General features: G+C 39.1%; 1 protein-coding gene across 1 annotated transcript; it reads left to right on the forward strand.

Moving 5' to 3' along the window:
• Positions 1 to 3,354: 3,354 nt before the first annotated feature.
• On the forward strand, positions 3,355 to 5,531 carry nkx6.1 (NK6 homeobox 1). The gene is made up of 3 exons (XM_052099357.1): positions 3,355 to 4,319; positions 4,544 to 4,716; positions 4,903 to 5,531. Exons 1-3 carry the CDS (start codon positions 3,770 to 3,772, stop codon positions 5,146 to 5,148), a joined length of 969 nt encoding a protein of 322 aa, XP_051955317.1. The 5' UTR covers positions 3,355 to 3,769; the 3' UTR covers positions 5,149 to 5,531.
• The last annotated feature ends 12,738 nt before the right edge of the window (positions 5,532 to 18,269 follow it).

Below are 18,269 nucleotides of genomic sequence, written 5' to 3' on the forward strand. Positions count from 1 at the left end.
CCCCAAATATGACACCCCTTGTGAGTGACCCATTTTATAATATAAAGCCACCTACATATTTTCATGTATAAAGACCCATTTAGATATTTTGAAGAAAGCCTGTTTGCAAAATGATATAAATGGCTTTTATATTGTAATTGTACTAAAACCAATAGAAATTGTAAGATATCTAGAAAATGTTGTTGAAATAAGAGAAAATCCTATCTTATTCTACCCACGATCAATGTTGAATGATAAACCTAAAAGGAAATATTTCAGAAGTATTTTATAGCCCTTTTCACAATAAATATTGTTCCAGAGGGGCTTTACAGAAAATAATGTTTTACAACATCAAGCTAAAAGTGACTGAGTAGCAAGGACTCCCTATAAAGACAAGTAGAAATTATTCTTCAATGTGTACATTGCAAGGAGAGAGAAACAATAGAATCAGATTTATTTTTATTTCAGTAGGTGTCAAAAGAATAAAAGATAATCTCATTATTTCCGACCAGCCTTCAGAAAGTAGAATGAAACGTCAATGCATGTTAAATTAGAACATATATACAGGTGCTGGTCATATAATTAGAACATCATCAAAAAGTTGATTTATTTCAGTAATTCCATTCAAAAAGTGAAACTTGATATTATATTCATTACACACAGATTGATATATTTCAAATGTTTATTTCATTTAATTGTGATGATTAAAACTGACAACTCATGAAAATCCCAAATTCAGTATCTCCGAAAATTAGAATATTACTTAAGACCAATACAAAAAAAGGATTTTTAGAAATGTTGGCCAACTAAAAAGTATGAACATGAAAAGTATGAGCATGTACAGCACTCAATATTTAGTTGGGGCTCCTTTTGCCTGAATTTCTGCAGCAATGCGGCGTGGCATGGAGTCGATCAGTCTGTGGCACTGCTCGGGTGTTATGAGAGCCCAGGTAGCTCTGATAGTGGCATTCAGCTCTTCTGCATTGTTGGGTCTGGCATATCGCATCTTCCTCTTCCCAATACCCCATAGATTTTGTATAGGGTTAAGGTCAGGCGAGTTTGCTGGCCAATTAAGAACAGGGATACCATGGTCCTTAAACCAGTTACTGGTAGCTTTGGCACTGTGTGCAGGTGCCAAGTCCTGTTGGAAAATGAAATCTGCATCTCCATAAAGTTGGTCAGCAGCAGGAAGCATGAAGTGCTCTAAAACTTCCTGGTAGACGGCTGTGTTGACCTTGGACCTCAGAAAACACAGTGGACCAACACCAGCAGATGACATGGCACCCCAAACCATCACTGACTGGAAACTTTACACTGGACTTCAAGCAAAGTGGATTCTGTGACTCTCCTCTCTTCCTCCAGACTCTGTGACCTTGATTTTCAAAGGAAATGCAAAATTTACTTTCATCAGAGAACATAACTTTGGACCACTCAGCAGCAGTCCAGTCCTTTTTGTGTTCTGACGCAGTGTCTTGTTCAAGAGTGGCTTGACACAAGGAATAAGACAGCTGAAACCCATGTCTTGCATACGTCTGTGCGTGGTGGTTCTTGAAGCACTGACTCCAGCTGCAGTCCACTCTTTGTGAATCTCCCCCACATTTTTGAATGGGTTTTGTTTCACAATCCTCTCCAAGGTGCGGTTATCCCTATTGCTTGTACACTTTTTTTCTACCACATCTTTTCCTTCCCTTCGCCTCTCTATTAATGTGCTGGGACACAGAGCTCTGTGAACAGCCAGCCTCTTTAGCAATGACCTTTTGTGTCTTGCCCTCCTTGTGCAAGGTGTCAAGTCAGCAGTCTTACCCATGATTGTGTAGCCTACAGAACTAGACTGAGAGACCATTTAAAGGCCTTTGCAGGTGTTTTGAATTAATTAGCTATTCTAATTTTCTGAGATACTGATTTTGGGGTTTTTCATTAGTTGTCAGTTATAATCATCAATTAAAAGGAATGATCACTTAAAATATATCAGTCTGTGTGGATTGAATGTACACATTTTACAAGTTTCACTTTTTGAATGGAATTACTGAAATAAATAAACTTTTTGATGATATTCTAATTATATGACCAGCACCTGTATATATTTATTTATTTTTTGCTTTAAGTAATTAAAATTATGCACTTTTTTTTTTCACCTTTCTGAAATCTACTGTGGACCCTCTAGCACCTACTTGCGGCTAATTGTAGATCCCCAGACACTTACCCAGAGGACGTGACTATAAAATGACCACTAGAGAGCAGTGTAGTGCTAAGAATATTTCTGTGCTGACGCGCAAAATAAATTGGCGTTAAGGAGGGATCCAGTAATGGATAAATGCTTTTATGAGGGCAAAGCATATATATATATATATTATGTTATGCTTTAATTGTCAATTCAACATCTCATGTTACTATTAAGCTTACAAACTTCAAGCAAATAATTGTGACTGCTAAATAAATAGCCTATATTTAAAGCATACAGGATGACATGAGTTTATATAGCCTATTTCAAACTGTTGACCCTCAATTAATTTGGGAACATTCCAGACGTAGCCTACTTCATTTAAATTACTCCGTGTAAGTTATTTTGCTGGTTGACCACAAGATGCCGCAACACTTTCAATTTTGCTAAAAACTGGTGGTTTTATTTTAAATGGTCGTGGACAGCGGAGATAAGGAAACATAGAAAAGACACCAAAACACGAAACTAGTTTCTTTTTGTTTGCATTGTTCAACCTCTTTTTCATGAACTGAGTATCATGTTGTTGAATCGTCGTCATTGTAAATTAGGTAGTCCAGAATTCTTGCTAAAGGTTTCCGTGTCCAGCATGTCTGTCTGTCTATCTATACACACACACTCTCTCTCTCTCTCTCTCTCTCTCTCTCTCTCTCTCTCTCTCTCTATATATATATATATATAATCACCGATGTGTAAACATATACTACCGTACACTTCAAAGCCGTGAAATTATGGTGTTTTTTCGAACTTCATTATTCTGTGATTGGATGCTGATTTATCTCCAAACTCCTCTCGAGTGTTTAATCCCTGTTCATAGATGTTTTTAAAGCTCATAAGAGATCCGGTTGGCTCACAGGACCAGCAAGCAGCACATGCAGATGTTCCTTTAGGCCTACTTAAGAAATAGATCTCAAATGGACTCGATTGATTTTGTCCCCTTTTTGTATTTAGTGGGTCGGATGGCGGCTCTTTTAACGTGCAAACTAAAGCGGTGATAGAGAACCAATGAGGACAGACTCCTAAATTCACTTCAGACACTCAGCTGACACTGACTACGTCACTGCTGGGTTTACCCAATCACATTACAATGGACCCCTCTACTTTCTCGGACACACTCGCAAAGTTTTGACTTTTTGCTGCATAAGACAGCAGGTTGATGAAAATGTTTTATTATCTTCCAGATCTTCATGTGAACTACTCAGAAAGACACCCTTTTTGTGTATAGATCTGTAAACACTGAGTAGTGCAGCTCTTTTCTCTCTCTCTCATTGATGGGACGGTGCTGTTTTATCATGCCATATTTTCACGATTTGCAAGATCTGAAAGAAGAGAATGGATTTTGCCAGAGGATATGAGCACGAAGCTTCAATACAACTGAATCGGAATTTTTAGAAAAATATTTAACCTTTTGTCTGAAGACTTGAGATTGAAAGGCATTTACATGTTATTTTTTTGCCTCATCCAATATTTCTTCTTTGGCGTTCACGTTTTTGACGATTAATTAAATTTCGCCTGGGTCTCCATTGTTTTGCTTTTTGCGAAATATTAAGTTAAAGTTGTAGTTTATTGGTTATGTTAGCGTTGGGGCAAATGGACGGGTCTCGCCAGTGCGCTTTCCTGCTCAATACCCCACCTTTGGCTGCTTTACACAGTATGACCGAAATGAAGACACAGCTTTACCCAGCCTATCCGTTATCTTCCACTGGACCAGCATCCTCCAACTCTCCGACCGCTACCTCCCCGAATCCAGGTGGTATCCCCGTTTCTTCACCGGGGATAAAAACGTCAAATGGACTTTCAGCTGTTGGATCACCCCAGCAGTGCGCGGTCGCCACACCTCACGGAATAAACGACATCCTCAGTCGACCCTCGGTGCTCTCAGCAGGAGCGGCGGCCGCCGTCGCAGCATCTTCTCCCGCTGGAATCTTGTCTGGACTGCCCCGTTTCAGCAGCCTGAGTCCTCCACCTCCTCCAGGGCTGTATTTCAGCCCAAGTGCTGCGGCAGTGGCGGTGGCTCGCTATCCGAAACCTCTGACAGAGCTTCCAGGCAGAACTTCAATATTCTGGCCTGGAGTTATGCAAAGCCCACACTGGAGAGACGCCAGATTTGCATGTTCACCACGTAAGTGGACGATTCATTTACAAAATAACTTTCCAAGAGCTTGAAATATATATATATATATATTTAAAATGTCCTAAATGCCCTGCGTCTTAGCATTGATATTCCATCAAATATTTTACTTGAGTATTATATATATAGGCTATATATATATATATATATATAAAACAACAGAAACTATATTAATGGTAGAATGCAGTAAAAACATTTTTACCTTGCTCCCACAGATCAAAACTCGGTGCTGCTTGACAAAGACGGAAAAAGGAAACATACACGGCCAACGTTTTCCGGGCAGCAAATTTTCGCTCTGGAAAAAACATTTGAGCAAACGAAATATTTGGCGGGACCAGAAAGAGCGCGGTTGGCCTACTCTTTAGGAATGACAGAAAGCCAAGTAAAGGTAATACGTCAATTCAACGTCATTAGGCTACTAACTTTTGATTCACATTGATAAATATTTCAGTGCTTTATTTTTCGATTTTGGTTTCTGTAACTCCCATTTGGAATGCTCACTTTTTCTTAAAATAAGCTGGTCTGATTTCCTGTGTGCATTAAACAAAGTTTGATCTCACTTTCATTTGCAAAGGTGTGGTTTCAAAATCGAAGGACGAAATGGAGAAAACGGCACGCGGCTGAAATGGCTTCGGCTAAGAAAAAACAAGATTCGGAGACCGAAAGGCTGAAAGGGGCCTCGGAAAACGAAGACGATGATGACGACTACAACAAGCCTTTAGACCCAAACTCAGACGATGAGAAAATAACTCAGCTACTGAAAAAACACAAACCAAACTCAGCTCTTATTATTCACACGTCGGAAAACGAGAGCTCGTAAAGCGGAAACGGGCAAAGAGTTGCCAGTCATTTGAGGAGAAATTCCTCAAGAAGTGTCAAAATAATGTAGGCGACAGTTTATTCACTATGTTTGAGTGGAAGGATGCACATCAGAGGAATATGTACTATCGGTGAAGCTGAACGTGCATCAGTGTCTGCAATAGACACAATTCAACGTAAAGACAACGGTACTTTTTTGTTTTTGTTTTGTAAATTAACGGCTTGAGTTGTATCGCATAGGAATTATATCACTGTGAATATTTATGTGTAAAATATTTTGAATAGTAAACATGCCAGAATTCGTTCACACCGCTTCAGTCTGATCTTCTGTTTGGGCTTTGTGATTTGCATACTCATATCATTAATTTGCATAGGCGCTTATCATCTTGAGTTTAGTATGGATGTTAGCTGCATTGGCCCTTTGATCCTTAAAAATAATCAACAATGGAAATATAGAATAATTACAGAATTTGTTTCAAATTCTGTAAGAAAATGTTTCAGTTATAGCCTAAATTAAGGCTCAGTCACAGGATTAATCTGGCCACAAAGTGTAAATAAACACATAACCATATATTTGTAATATAAAGCATAGTGTTCGTTGCACAATGTTAGAGTGCTCCCTTCATTTTTTTCATGATTAATTTATGACATATTAAGTTTGTTACAGTGTTGGAATCCTGCAAAATGCGCCTTGCAGGTTCACGTGTATTGCACTTTTATTTAATAAAATGTAAAAAAAAATATTTCTTTTCTTTCATTTTGTTTTTATTAAATCGCATATAATATTTTGTCAATAAATGTCAACAAATTTCAACAAACGGATTAATTTGTTTTGAAATTGTTTTTCGGTGAGATTGTTTTTGAGGCTTCGGTGAAGTTTACTCTCAATATCACTATTAGGACACCGAGTCAATTGCACTTCAAAACAACAACAACAACAATAATAATAATAATAGGTATTATTAATAATAATATAGGCCTATTTGTATTTTTTTATTTTAATATGTAGCAATTTCATCTTGTTTTAGCAATTTCATATTTTTGTTTTGTGATGTCCCATCACACAACCTGATATTTTGCATTTGATTAACGGTAATTGTATTAGCATGATATACGTTTGATAATTCATAGTTTGAACACATTTTAATTAGGCCTAATTGATAGGCCTATTTTAAACACGACTGCGAATTAATGTTTTTTTTTTCTTTTCTTTTCTTAACTCTCATTCGATCACGAGACATGCCGATGAGAAGGCCATATTGGCATAACTGGCTAGATGAAAGAAGAAAATCATTTTCGTTGGTCTTCAGTAGATTGAGAAATAAGCAAAACGCGTCACATCTTCAATATGCCAAATGATTCGCGCGATTAGATCACCGTGTTGTTTGGAAATTGGAAATCACTCAACCGATTTGTTCTCAACAAGCCCACAGAAGATTTAATTTCTAAGGTGAGACGAGAGGATGTGCCATGCTCAGTATGTTGTAATTTCAGAAATGATTTTGAGCTGTTGAAATTGTGGTGTTTTTGAAGGCACCAGGTTCAGTGCTTCTCCACACCTCATTTTACATGTATGAACCATGTTTTTAGAAGCGACAGAGCATTTGAGATTACATTTAGCTACTATTTCTGACAGTCCTGACTAGGCCTACAGCTAAAAAAAAATAAAAAATAAAATAGGCTACAAATACAATCTAATTGACAATTCTTATACCCACATGTTGTCATTTAAACATTTGGACTAGATTATGTTTCAAACGTTTAATTTAAATAATTTTGTGACACAATTAAGGAAACGCCAGATTTATTTTTTAGAGTCCATTGCTGCCAAAATAAGAAATTAAACGGCAAATTAACGTTTAGTTTAATAATGTGACATGGTAAGCACATGAGGTGGTATAGCCATTTAGTAAGTGTTTTGCACCTTTACTCTGAAATGGTCAAACTGACTAAAACGACTTCCTAAATCTCTTTCATGTACTTGGCAATAGGATGTGACTGTATGACTACACATAGAACTGTGGTTGATATAAAAATATTTTCGGTTCAATTGATAAGAATATTATCCTACCAATAACACAGTTTGTGACATTTCAAAGGTCATTGTTTTTAACAGATAAGTAGCAACATGTCCGATGATTTGCTGCATCGTTATAAATGTTAAGCTTCTGTGATGCAAATGTAATGGTTTAAAAACAAGTATTTCTATTCTCCAAAGACACAATCGTTTTGCGTGAAGTATAGACTACGTTAGAGTATCTGAGAACATACTTATTAGTGAGAAGGTTGTTTTCGAAAGTGGTCTAGCATCGTTTCGTTTACAGTATTTAATTTTTTATTTGTATTTTTAAATGTGAAAGATTTATTTACAGCATGTGCAACGAAACGCGTTGACACAACTATAGCCTATATTAGTCTAGTTCAACAATGAAACGAGGATTGAAACGTCATTTTAAAATTGGAATCCACATTGAAAGTAATTTCATTTTATTTCTACATTATGCAACCTGACGCACACAGGGTTATACTTGTACTTTTCTCTCTTCTTCTGTGGTTGCGAATATCAAATGGCGGTTACCCAGCAAGATTTTAGCTTAATTTAATAATTTAAACGGAAAATGTTGAACTTTTTCAATGGGTGAATCCTTTGATTTCTTTTGCTTATTATCTAAATCCGTTTAATTATTCTTCCTAATTTAAAAAAGGCATCAATGTTGTTTTTATTGCATTGATTATTATTATTCTAGGCTCAATCACTGACGATTTCCCTCAGCATGTCAAACTCTAATGAATCTATCCTTATTTGGCTACATGTGTAGGCCAATGACCTAATGTCAATAAGGTATCAAATTACTGTTGAGTGAGAGCTTAATGAACTCTCATCTGCAATAATTAATCTCTGATTGCTTCACACTAAAATACATTCATGAATATGCTCATTAACTCTCTTACTGTACAAAGCCGTTTGATTGGAGGACATGATGAAATGAGCTAATACAAAATAACAGTGCTGATTGGTGACTGGCAATTATTGAAAATGAATGATTTTGTGACTATTTATAAAAAAAGTAAATGACAAATAATATGTCAGCCATGTCTCTTAAAAAGTAGACCTGTCCAAAAAGTGGGGGACATTGTCCATATAAGAGGCCACAAACTGTTGAATGCCAAGAATGAAGTGTTTTTCATGGCCTTTTCATGAAAGTGATGTAGCCAATCCATGTTCAGGATGATTGTTTTCTTAGTAATGCCAAATTAATTAACATAAAATTATAGATCCAATGTGGCATTGGATCTATATTATAGATCCAATGTGGCATCAGGTTTAAAGTGGTTTACTCATTTTAACGGGTTGTGCTTTTACTTTTACAACACCAGCATACAATCACACCAAAGCCAGTTCCATGTTTCAAATGAATAGTTATACACCAGAATAAATGACATATGTTTGCAGAAAAAATTAGCTTGGTTCCTATATTACATTTCCCATATTATTAACCTGAAATTCAAAAATGAATCAATATTGTCAGCTTATTATGTATGAATGTTGTGGTGGATCTAGACTGACACAGGTCCTCTGAATACTTCATAATTTTAGAATATTTTAGATTCCCCTTAAATAAACGATAACCATTCCCGCTTTACTTTATCATAGATTTAATTTTGCACCTATTTCCATATTCATTTCAACTTAGTCACTTGCATATAATGTCCTTACATTCTTTAGAATGCATTTGGCATAAATGAAAAAGCAAGATGGACATGAAGGCAGAGCAGGTAAGCATAGAAGAGAAAGACCTGGTTCTCCTGATATAGGTAAAATTATGACGTATCGCTGTGGTTTAGATGTGGTGAACAAGGAGTCTAGCTCCTCAGGGGAAAAATGTTAGCATCTGCTGAGTGCCTGCTGGTCTAGTGCTGTTCCAGGAACAGTGCAGTGTCTGCAGCTGGCCACATGATCCTGGGTCAGTGCTGCTCTCCCATCAGACACTTGTTGGAAGTGAGGTTAATTAGTTGAGAATTAACAGTTGCTTCCCACAGCCCAGCCCTTACCTGAAAGGACATGCATGCCTGCGCTGTGCAGTTTATCACCAGTTGTTTAGTGTGTGCCGTTTTCTATGAACATATGAACCCAAACAGAAACATATTCACATGCTTGTTATTACAACAAAGTCACAGGGGTGTTTTCATTTTAAACACTCCGGCAATCCAACATTTCTGGATGCATAAACAGGAAAAGGACTGACAAAGTTATTCCACCAATGCTGTTCCATTATAGTGACAATAGATATCTTCATCCATGGCACTTGATAAGATATCATTTGACATTCAGTGACTAATTTGCTGATACTGTGTGTTTTGGATAAAGAAACCACTGATGTGCTCTCTGTTGAACATGTACTACAAGAGATTGCATACAAGACTGTGTCACAAGAGGCTGTAGTCACAGGGAATGAATCCTGGCACACATGTGCCCGAGGCCATATCTCTTTCTCAACCATTTGGAGAGTACTGATAAAGAGCACCCTGGGATCCTCTATTATGTATATCCTTGCAGCCGTCTCACTGGTTATCACAGTGCAATGAGATTACAGAGAGGTTTCCAATGCATGGATGATTTTTATATTTTATGCTTTTTTTCTTCTATAAATTTCATTCCCAGTGATTACGTAATAGGCAAAAGCAGTACTTAGACTATCCAATGTATATATATATATATATATACATTTATAGACTATACATAACAATTCAATTTGATTTTCTTTACTGTGTTACATACAGTAATTGTGAACTTGCACATTACACTGAATAAAAAGCACATTTGTAGTTGTAAACAGGGACTAAAAATGAAATGTTTTTCATTTCGGTTCGTTCTGAGCAAAAACATAATTGTTTCGTTCCGGTTCAGAAGTTCTGCAGCCTCCTTTCCAAAAGGTTACTATTTAGAACAAAATAAAAGAACGGTTAATAACGTTCTTTTTAAAATGACAGAAGTCTGCGCTAAGGGGTGAGTGAAATACCAATCAGAATGTCTATTTGCACCCCGGTGTAAATAGCAACTGCCACACAGTGCAGCTATTTGCACCTCAGTAGCATGGTGGAACCAAAGAAATATACGACAAACTAAACAATAGATGTCGCTGCAGTGGTATGCGGCATACAGATGGTGTGTGAATGTGTAGTATTGTCCTAGCGACCACGGTTCAAATCTGTCCCACTCTTTTTCCCATTCGATTTCCTGTTTCCACTCTTAATATTTCCAATAATACTACTTAAAATAATAGATCAAATTAATAAAAATGTTGATTTGAATCCTGTGATTTGTCACGGTTAATGTCGAGGAGTGCAGAAAAGAGTTTGCCAACTCTCATTCCTGAAACCATGGTTGGTTACCGTAGTAAAACCAAGGTTATTTTTTTCTAAGGTACCTTAACTTAAGGTTACGTTTAGGGGTAGATGTTAATGTAGGGCGTATGTGGGACTCTGAATATACACAATAAACACACTGCAGTGCTGCCCATACTTTAGGTGCAAATAGTATCTGCCACTATTTGCACTGGGATTTAAATAGCATATACCATTATTTGTACCATGGTGCAAATAAAATCTGCCAATACCAATTGCAGTGTTGCCAGATCTAGCTAGAGAAACAAGCAACCTGGTCTGGAAAAACAAGCCCAACATAAGCCTCACCAAAATAAGCTAAAAGTTTGGTGGATTTATCAGCATAGAAATTATAACAAGCATACAGGTAATTAAGAGTCAAGTATACGTTTTGTAACAGATCTGCTTCTCAGTCAAAAAATGCATCATATCTAATGATAATTCAGTGAAGACATGGAAACAACTGAGAAATGTTCTTTTTACCTCTAATAATGTTTTCCTTGTATTTATAGAGTATTTATACATACTGTAGTTGTTACAAAGGTCTTCATTCACAGAATGCAACATCCACAATGGGCAATTAGGCAAAGAAATGTGTGATGCAGCCGTTTCTTTCAGGATCAAAGCACATGTTTCACTTTTTCGGGCAACTGTGATAAAATTCTTTGGCCTTTGGTTTCATGAAAAAATGATTGGAACGAAATTGACCGGTTACAACCGGCTACCAGCATTTAAAAATAAAATTTTCACTCTGGAACAATAAATCACTTTGTTCCTGTTTTCAGTTATGCTCCGCAAAAAATTACATTCCTTTTTGGTTTTCGTTTCCATTACTTGAACTGTTTTGAGTCCCTGGTTGTAAACCTAATTAAATTAAGAAATTAATTGTTTGGTTTATCATTGCTCTTTCAGCATGTAATCCTAGGTGAGATGCAGATGATTGTGGAGGTTTGGGTTTGAGGTTGATGTTGTTGTGTGGTCTCTTGAGTACATATGTAGTGTCCATGAGCTGATGTTTTGGGCACTCTGGGTGGTATGAGCAAATTCTAGTGTTTATAATCTCCTGTAATCTTGTCTAATGATGTTCTCATGATCTGGCAAAGCCTCTAGTCACAGTGGCTTACAAACAAATCCAGATTGTGGTAAACAACCTAAGATAAACACATTTAAGATAATCTGACGGTAGCAATCATTCGCAATGTGGATAGAGGTGTATAGGCTTGTGTGGTATCATGGTTTGGTATACATAGTGAAGTGAATGAGAATTTTAATTTGTAAGACCTTAAAGGAATATTCCAGGTTCAATACAAGTTAAGCTCAATTGATCACATTTGTGGCATAACGTTGATTACCACAAAAAATAATTATGACTTGTCCCTCCTTTTCTTAAAATAAAAAGCTGAAATCTGGGTTACAGTGAGCAAAGAGAATGGGGCCAGTCCCTAAATGTTAAACACTCACCGTTTTGAAAGTATAGCAACAAAACGTGAAGTATATGTTTACAAGGATGTTTTTAGTGTGATATATTCACTAATTAACCTTTTTTATGTAAAGTTATATCCACTTTTACAACTCCGTTGCCATGACAACATAACAATGCAAATCCTTTAATCCTGGAAAACAATAATTTAAACAACTTTACAACTTATTATTAAAATAATTAATGTAAGTCCGATTTCTGCCTTTAAACTCTTCAGAAATTTGACCTATTCTCTTCCATTGTTAGTGCCTCATTGTAACCGATTTTTGTTTTATTTATATAGAAAATGAGTGACGAGTGGAAATACGTTTTCTTATGTTGTTCCAAATAGTTTATTTTCTAAATATAAAAAACAAGTTTCTTTCTTCTGTGCAGCACATGATGGGTGATGTTAGGCAGTATGTTAGTCTCAGTCGCCATTTACTTTCATAGCGTTTTCTTTTTTCATAAAATAAAAGTGAATGGTGACTGAGCATGTCATTCTGTCTAACATCTCTTGTGTTCCATACAGGTTTGAAATCACATGAGGGTGAGTAAATTATGACAGAATTTAAATTTTTTGAGTGAGCTTTTAAAGTGGACTGTTGGCATTTTATTGAATGCTTGTGGTGGTGGGGTGTAGGGGGTGGGGTATAATGACAGAATGAGCACCATCAATAGACGGCTCAAGCCATTAATAAACTGCCCTCATCGGCCAAGTCCTGATTTCTGCATTTTATTAGCACTAACCATGCTAAAATAACCTGCTAACACACAGCTTAGAGCAGCAATAATAACCTCCTCAATCATATTTTAAAAGTCACGTCAAGCCAGGCCAGTATAATTCATCCCTATGCAAATACATCAATGTCAGCCCATTAGTCTATTGCTAAAGAGGTTTTTTATTAAAATGCATTCTTGCCTCATCTTTCTCTCTCTCTTTCTCTCTCTCTCTGTATGTCTCTTTCTCTCTCTCTATTTTAACTCACTCCCAATAAAACATGAGCCCTATTGCCCAAGAATTATAGCAACTATTAGAGTAACATATGGACAGCATGCACTCTGAAAATAAAAACCAACAGATAAAATAGCAGGGTCATGGTAGGGTACAAACACTTAGGAAAATGGCAGTGGAGTAATAGATTTCTCCCTGGCTGGCTGAGGAGATCCAAAGCCTTATTATACATGTATTTAGGGCTGTGTTGTGTGGCAGGATGCGTAGCGCTCACTCATCAGGAGAAAAGTTAAGGCAGACACAAAGAGGGCCAGTGCGATGAATAAGAAATACAATAAAAAGGTGATAAAGTGCATCCTGAATGTATTAAATCTTTTAATGAAATTAAAGAAGTGAAGAGGCTCTGTCACATCTCTTATCATTCAGCAGAAGTGACACTGAGAATAGGAAAGAGAGAGAGAGGATCATGGGTAAAGCAGGAATCAGCTGATGGTGTGCATCTTTCTGTTGAGACATAGATTAGTGAAACAGCTCCAAAATTTTGATCAACCACAAACATGCATAGAAATGTAATTTAATTATACTAAATATATTATATCAAATGCATATTTTATAAATGTGATAATTCAGTTTTGTATGTTGCTGCAATAAATGTTTATTAAGAGTAAGAGTGAATGAAGCAATATGTTCTTACTCTAAATTCTACAGAATTTAGTGCCATGAATGCAGAATGTATACATGACAAATTACACATAAAATGCTACGTATATATTGCTTCAGATCATAATTTAATGATTAAAACAGTATCTGATCTCATGTGGATTCTGTTCATAGAATGAGGCATGAAGTCACTAATAACAAATTTGAATGTCACATCCATTTTACATTTAGTCTGATGTCAGGACAACGTGCATCTCAAAATTTAACTACTCATTTAAATACCGGCCCCAATGGCATGGGAGGTGTCCAAATGTTCACAAACAGTATCCCGTTCCGCTGCTTTTTCGACGCTCTTTCTAGCTCTGAGTTAAGAATAAAGACGAACTTCGCCATGAGTGTTTCAGAGCCTTTACTGAAGTCATGTAAAAATTTGCTATTCGTAGCATTTTTTTCCATTAAAAAGTTTAGCAATTAGCAAAAACGGACTCAGTGCACCTGTAATACATTTTTTTTGACATTGTTGTTTGTCATTTGAAACCTCTGGGGTAACCCACACTACAAAACGTGAGGTGGTTAGCTGCTAAAATGTATAAAAAAAATGCACATAGTATAGACAGTATGGTACATTCCCCGCACCGTTTACTATGTTGTATTTGGCTCTATGTTGTATTTTCAGGGCCTGATTACCCCCTTATAAGTTTAATGCTTTAGCAGGGCCAGTGGATCCTGTCATGCCTGCGTGAACAGTGGATTTTTCTCCTTTATGGTGTCATTAATTTAATGCGGATCATTAGCTCTCATACAAACCCATGTTTTGACAAATGTAAGCAGTGAATTATGTACATAATGTACCGCGCCCACTCATGAATGTATCACATGATAAACAAGAACTGCCCTGGCATATTACCCAAATGTGTTTCAGGGGGTGTCTTTACCCAGACTCGTCACTCCATTACTGAGACAGCTCACTCAATAGCGGCTGTGTGTCTGACGCATGTGGCCATTGACAAGCTTTTCATTGTGACCGTCGGTGCGTTCTGGCTAACAGCATTAAATATTGGGTCTGATGAAAAATGATGAAAAAGTGAACATGGAAATTATATTATCCCCAGCTCTGGGTGGCATTTTTCTGCCCTGTGCATCTCGGTTTTTAAATATGGAATTTTAATCTAACTCACAGTGTAAATTTCAATGATGATCTCTGGCTTATTTTTCTGTCGTTTGTCTATAATTGTCAGATATTTGCTACGTGACTCAAACTGATATACACTAGATTAAGTCATGATACTACTATGTGTTCTCATTGTGGAAACACTGCTGTGAGCCACTCAAATGTGGCCACTTACTGTATAAAACAAGTAGCACATGGTTCTTTGCACAATAGTTAACTACTTTGGTTGACTGTAAATAATTGAGTCCAAGGTTAATACAGCTGGGGTGGAAGTGTGTATAAGCTCCCATTTCTCTAGAAATACTCTATCTGGTATGCGCCTCTGAATGCATCTGTCAAACAAAATCCAGCTCCTGGCCTTCACACGTGGCCTAGCTTCTAAGCCTGGTGGACCACGTTTTCAACAAACAGGAGAAGGGTGTAGGTGGATCACTGGTGCCTTAAAACCATTTGCTTTATGCAGATGGGTCTTGTTAACCTTGGATGGTCGCTCATCTAGGAAAGGTAAACTCCGATTTTAAACCTCTGCTGCCTTGTGGCTGTACCCACTCATGGGAAAGGCTAAGGGATCAACCCGAAACCAAATCTAGAGACGGAGTCCCTAAGGCAGTGGGACATTGTACAAGTATCCTTCTGACAACTCCTGTGATGCTGTTGGTGCCAGGTTGTATCAGCACCCTTTGTTCCCTTGGATCCACCAGCTGCATGGAGAGGGGGGATTTGCTGCATGGGCAACAGCTGATTTTCCATAGTACCCTGCCCAGGCTTTGTAGCATCAATGGAGAGGACACTCCAGCGACGTCACAAGGCGTCGGCACAACACGGGAATAGCCAGTTACTGGTGACAAACTCATCCGGTTAGAACCGAGTGCCAGGGGTCAATACAGATGGTAGGAGAGGTCATAGTATCTCATTGGACAGCTACCGCCCGCTCAAGCTGGGCAGCCTCCAGCCAGTAAGGTGCTGTCCTGCCATGACCTGCCTGTTTCACTGGGTGCATGGAGCTTAGAGAACTATCTCGACAAGTAGGCCACAAACACCACACCAGGCAAGACTCAAAAAACAGGTCGGACTCACTGCCGACCTGTAGAAGATCAATGTTGCACGCAAGACTGGAGTCATCGACAGGGAAATCTCCAGAGACATTGCCTGCCTACAGGAGTCCTGACTGACCAACATCTTCTATTGGCATGGGAAGTCCTCAGACAAACCAAGGCAGCACAGTGTCAGCTTCACTGTGAAGAACAAGCTTGTCGCCTTCATCGAGGCACCAAGAGGATCCTTGCCCTCCACCTGTCAACATCCTCTGGCCCAGCCAACATCATCAGCATGTACTCACTAACCCTCTGCTACAACCCAGAGGAGAAAGACCAGTTCTACGTATTGATATCCAAAATCCCCAGCTTAGAAGGACTTTACCTTCTCAGAGACTTCAATGCTAGAATGGTAGCTGACCATGAGGACTGGCTCACCTGCCCCGGCCCTCATGGAAGGGACAATATCAATGAAAATGGTTAGCATCTGCTCGAGATGTGCTGCTTCTGTGGTCTATGTATCTCAAACACCTTCTTCAAGTACAAGGTGTCATGGAGACACCCGTGCTCACGCCACTGGCACCAGCTAGACCTCGTCATCACCAGAGGGCGGAACTTGCCAGAGTCCTCCTCACCCGCAGTTACCACAGTGCTGACTGCGACACGGGTCACTCCCTTGTGGCCAGCAAGGTGGGAGTAGTGCTGAAAAAGCTGCACCACTTCAAGAAGAAGAGCTGCCCACGCATTGATGTCAGCTGCACGAGCAATCCAGAGAAGACACAACAACTCATCAGCAACTTAAAGGAAGCTTTCAACGAGGAGACACCTGACAAAAACACCATTGACTCAGATGGTCCCACCTCCGAGATGCTGTGTAAAACCCAGTCATCATGTGAAGAAGGAGTGTAAAGATGCAGACTGGTATGAGGCCCACTGGGAGAAAATGGAACCCATGACTGAAGTGAAGAGGAAAGCCCTCCTGGATTGCAAGGCATTGCTTGAGGCCCTCAGGACTGCCAGGAAAAATGCCCAGCAGACCGCCCGCCACTGCACCTACACCTATTGGCGAAACCTCTGCAGTGCTATCCAGGCAGCTGCTGACACTGCAGATGTAAGAGGGATGTACGAGGGCATCAAGAAGGCAACTGGCCCCTCATCCACCAATACCGCATCCCTCAAGTCCAAGTCGGGCTAAATCATAACAGACCAGGGGAAACAGCTGCAGTGCTGGATTGAGCACTACCTCGAGCTGTACTCAACCCAAACTGTCGTCACACACACCGCCCTGGGTGCTATCCAAGATCTGCCAGTCATGGAGTAGCTAGACCCCCAAGCCATTGACTGTCTTGCTTGTGGGAAGGCCCCTGGAAGAGATGGCATCCCGCTAGAAGTCCTGAAGAGCGGGAATCCTGCACTGCTTTAGCTAATGCACAAACTTCTCTGCCTCTGCTGAGAACAGGGTGACACCCCCCAGGACAATCGATATGCAAACATTGTCACTTTGTATAAGAACAAAGGAGATCAAGAGACTACATTAATTACCAGGGCATCTCCCTCCTCAGCATCGTTGAGAAGGCATTTGCCCGTGTTGCCCTGGTACGCCTGCAGACCTTAAAGTACACCCAGAGTCCTAGTGTGGCTTCAGAGCCAGCCAGTCAACTGTAGACATGATCTTTTCACTATGCCAGCTGCAGGAAAAATGGAGAGATTAGCAGATTCCCCTCTACATTGCCTTCATTGGTCTGATGAAGGCGTTTGACTTGGTCAATTGGAGTGGACTCTTCAGGCTACTGCAGAAGATTGGCTGCCCTCCATGACTGCTAGCCATCATCACCTTGTTCCACGATAACATGCACAGCATGGTCTGCTTTAACAGCACAGCTCAACATTTGAGGCCTTCCTAGTTGGCAGTGGAGTCAAACAAGCTGTGTCCTAGCGCTGACACTCTTCTGCATTTTCTTCTCCATGTTCCTCCAATAAGCGTTCAGGGACTGCAGTGAGGGAGTCTAATTTCACACCAGGGAAGATGGCAAGCTGTTCAACATCTCCCATTTCCATGCTAAGACTAAAATCACAGAGGTACTCATCAGTGAAATGCTCTTCACCGACGATGCTGCCTTGACATCACACATGGAAGACGATCTGCAGCAGCTTATCAACCACCTCACCCACACCTGCAAGGAGTTTGGACTAATCATCTGAAGAAGACCAACATCATGGCACAGGATGCAGACTCTCCCCCACTATTATCAGTGATGGGTACAACCTGGAAGTTGTTGAGAACTTTACCTACCTCGGGTCCACCATCTCCAATTTGCTGTCCATCGATACAGATGTGAACGGCAGGATCGCTAAGGCAGCAGCAGCCATGACCAGACTGAAACAGAGGGTCTAGAACAACCCAAATCTCATAGAAAAGACCAAACTGCTCGTCTACCAGACCTCCGTGCTCAGTACA

The sequence above is a fragment of the Xyrauchen texanus genome, chromosome 31, assembly GCF_025860055.1.
Source record: "Xyrauchen texanus isolate HMW12.3.18 chromosome 31, RBS_HiC_50CHRs, whole genome shotgun sequence".
Lineage (NCBI taxonomy): Eukaryota > Metazoa > Chordata > Actinopteri > Cypriniformes > Catostomidae > Xyrauchen > Xyrauchen texanus.

Coding starts and splice junctions, on each gene's coding strand:
- nkx6.1 (XM_052099357.1), top strand. CDS start 3,770: ATGTTAGCGTTGGGGCAAATGGACGGGTCTCGCCAGTGCGCTTTCCTG. Junction 4,320..4,543: donor CAGATTTGCATGTTCACCAC/GTAAGTGGACGA, acceptor TTGCTCCCACAG/ATCAAAACTCGGTGCTGCTT. Junction 4,717..4,902: donor TGACAGAAAGCCAAGTAAAG/GTAATACGTCAA, acceptor TCATTTGCAAAG/GTGTGGTTTCAAAATCGAAG.